Raw genomic sequence first — 3337 nt, forward strand, 5'->3', positions numbered from 1 at the left:
GGTGAGGGCGACCTTCCCCTCTCGGTTCAGATAGCCAAACCATTCGCCGTGGTCGGGATCGCGAAACTGGGTAAGGGGTAGACCAGGTCAGCCAGCGCCCGCAGTCCCCACTGCAGCGACGCGGCCGGACCCGACCTGGGGAGGAAGCTGCGGGGATACTCCTCTTTCCTGGCCAGTGCAGTGCAGCCCCTTCTCCGTTCTCAGAACAAACCAGTCGCACCAAAACTTACTGCCCTAGCCCTGCCGGGTGCGGAGGCTGATGCAAGAAGATCCCCGTGAGCACGAGGCCAGCCTGAACTGCATAGTGAGGCCCTGTCTCAAAAAACCAATCCATAACGGCCAGGCGTGGTGGTGCACACGGGTCATCCCAGCACTCGGGAGGCTGAGACAGGAAGACTACCTCGAGTTCGAGGACAGCCTGTGCTACAAAATGAGTTCAAGACCAGCCTGAAATACATGAGTCCCTGTCTCAAAAGAAAAAACAAAAACAAAACCCATAAATAGAAAAATATAAATAAAGAGCTAAATGGAGCTACTTCTCAGATACATCAGACCACTCACATCAAAGTCCACCAGCAAAACGTCCCTTAAAATTGTGGCCTCCAGGAAGAGTACAGCAGCCCCCTCTATCCACGCTACCTTTTGAGTGACAATGTCTGTGTCCCTGCCTATTTTACCACTTATTTAGAGACAGGAAAATAATAACCCAGGGTACTGGAAGTTTGCTTTCTGCATTGTCCGGCTGCTCTGTGATCATAAGTGACCTGTGGATTTTTTTGTAACTGTTTTATGTCTCTGTCTCTCTCCTCTCTATTTAAGCACATTGCATCCCTGTTTCATTTCTTTTCTCTTTTGGGGAGGCAGGGTCTCGCTATATAGTTCAGGCTAGCTTTGAATTAACTTCTGGGCTGGCCTCCAACTGGCAGTGACACTCCTGCCTCAGCTGCCCGAGTGCTGGGATGATGGGTGTGCACCACCATGCCTGGCTTTCCATTTCATTTTATAGTAGCTCCTAGTGGCCTTCCTGAAACCATAGTGTAGACAGGCCAGGCCTGATGCATGCTGTTTGGAAATTTGCATAAAGATGGCTGGGATGGCCACAGTGCCCAGTGTGAGCTTTGTCACCCACTTGGGGGTCTGGGAGCCCTTGGTTGGGTCCCCTTCACCTCCCAGCTCCTTGGTTTCTCCAGTGCTAGTCCTTCTTGGCCCCTCTTCTCCACTCGAAAGCTTACTTTCCCTCATGGCTCTTAGTATCTTCTATGTTCTTGGTTTTGATTTTTTGAGGCAGGGTCTTACTATGTAGCACAGGCTGGACTTGAACTCGTGGCAGTCCTCCTGCCTCAGCCTTCTGAGTGCTGGGATTACAGGAATGGGCCATCATGCCCCACTTTGTTTGTTTTTTGTACTGGGGATGGAACTCAGGACCTTGTGGTTTCAAGGCAGGCGGCAGCAGCCCTGAGCTAAATCCCCAGTCCCTGTTTTTTTGTTTTTTGGTACCAGGGTTCAAATGTGGGACCTTGCACTTTCAAGGTCCAGTCTGTTTTTTTGTTTGTTTGTTTGTTTGTTTGTTTTTTGTACCACGGATTGAACTTGGGACCTTGTGCTTGCGAGGCAGGCAGTGGCACCACTGAGCTAAATCCCCGGCCCTAGCCCCTATTTTTGAGACAAGGTCTCACTAGCCTTGGGTGGCCTCAAACTCCCAGTGATCCTCCTGCCTCATCCTTCACTGCTGGGATGACAGGTATGTGCCCAGCTCTCGTCCTTTTGGTTTAGTTTTTTGAGACAGGGTCTCATTGGGAACTTGCAGGGATCCTCCTGCCTTTACTTTCCAAGCACTAGTGGTGTTCCTGGCTAGTATCATTTGTATTCTCATGACACCTAAACATGTGGGGCCAGCCCAGATCTCTCCCTCTTCAGTGTGTGTGTGCATGCATGGTACTGGGGAATGAACTCAGAAGTGCTAAGCTACACCCCCGATCCCTTTTAATTTTGAGTCATCGTCTAAATTGCCCAAACTGGGCTCAAATTTGAGGTCCTCCAGTCTCAGCCTCCCAGATGCTGGGATTATAGGCCTGCGCCCTGCCTAGCCCTCCCCCTGAACTGCCTCACTCCCAAGGCCACCAGCCCCTCTGTCCCAAGGCTATGGACACTCCGCAGACAGTCTGCCCAGCCCCTCGAGTGCCCTCAGACCCCCTTGATAGGCCTTCACAGGAAGGAGACCACAAGGCCTATCCCACTTGATCATTTTCCATGGTCCTGCTGCTCCCTCCCCGACAATCCGGAGCCCCAGGAGGTGGGGCTTCTAGGGTGACTGTGGAGCTCACCTGGCAGAAGGTGTACTCTGCAACCTGCTCAAAGAGGCGCAGCAGGGCTGGGTCCCCGCTGTCTGTGTAAGCCATGAGGAAGGCGATCATGGCTTCACTGTGCGGCCACCAGAGTTTCATGTCCCACTCGAGCTGAGGGCAGAGGAGCCCAGTGGCCAGGCGCCCTCCACAGGGACATGCAGCCCAGTCTCTCTGGCTCCCGTACCTGGGAATCTTGGGGATCTCGAAGGCCCTCAGAATGGGGATGGCTGGCTGGCCTGCTAAAGGGCCAGGGGCCCCATCACTGCCAGGGCAAATGGGTCACGGGGGCTCCTTGTGGCAGGGGGTGGTTTCACATCCTGCCAGCGGCCCACCTGGGTGGGGCAGAGGCCGTCGGCATCCTGGAAGTAGAAGAGGCCCCCATGCTCCAGGTCCCATCCGGAGTGGAAGGGCAGCAGGAGGAACTTCTCAATCACATGGGCTCGAAGTTCAGGGTCGCCTTTCCTGCTGGCATAGCGGAGCAGGAACCAGCCGGCCTCCAGCGCGTGGCCTGGGGAGGGGTCCACATGGGGGGTGGCGGCTCATAGCCCCAGTCCTATCACACCTGAGCCCCGGGCCTACTTCACCCCTCACCTGGGTTCTGGTGTCGCCCCAGGCAGCCAGGGAGCTCCTGGCCATCTTCAGATATGTTCTCCAGGACGGCTTGGCCATTCCTCTGCAGGGGAGGGGCAGGAGGTGGCTCCATCCTGGGCCCCCAACTCCTTTGCTCAGGAACCCTCCCGCCAGAGCATTCCAAACGGTGGGCTCCAAAGGGCCATAGATCAGGCTCCACCTGGGCTCGGACCTCTCCCTCCAGCCCCGCTGGCATCCCCAACCTGGACGTGCTGCAGAATCCTCTGGGCGCACCAGTCCCCCAGCTCGGCGTATCTGCCGGCCAGCACCTCATCCTCGTCCCCAAGCTGTTCCACGAGACTCAGCAACATCATGGGCACCGCCATGGGCTCAGCAGCTGGGGTCCCCGCGAGCTGGGGCCG

The 3337-nt window shown here is 55.8% G+C and overlaps 1 protein-coding gene across 1 annotated transcript; it reads right to left on the reverse strand.

Annotated features, from left to right (window-relative positions):
* Renbp (renin binding protein) lies at nt 1-3331 on the reverse strand (the record flags this gene model as incomplete). Its single annotated transcript, XM_010628054.2, has 5 exons — nt 3179-3331; nt 2937-3018; nt 2678-2853; nt 2325-2456; nt 1-66 (listed from the first exon to the last, which is right to left on the reverse strand). Coding segments are annotated over exons 1-5 (579 nt in total), but the record flags the coding sequence as incomplete, so codon positions are not given.
* Between the last annotated feature and the right edge of the window lie 6 nt (nt 3332-3337).

The sequence above is a fragment of the Fukomys damarensis genome, unplaced genomic scaffold (genome assembly GCF_012274545.1).
Source record: "Fukomys damarensis isolate Sample0158 unplaced genomic scaffold, DMR_v1.0_HiC HiC_scaffold_39, whole genome shotgun sequence".
In the NCBI taxonomy this organism is placed as follows: Eukaryota; Metazoa; Chordata; class Mammalia; order Rodentia; family Bathyergidae; genus Fukomys; species Fukomys damarensis.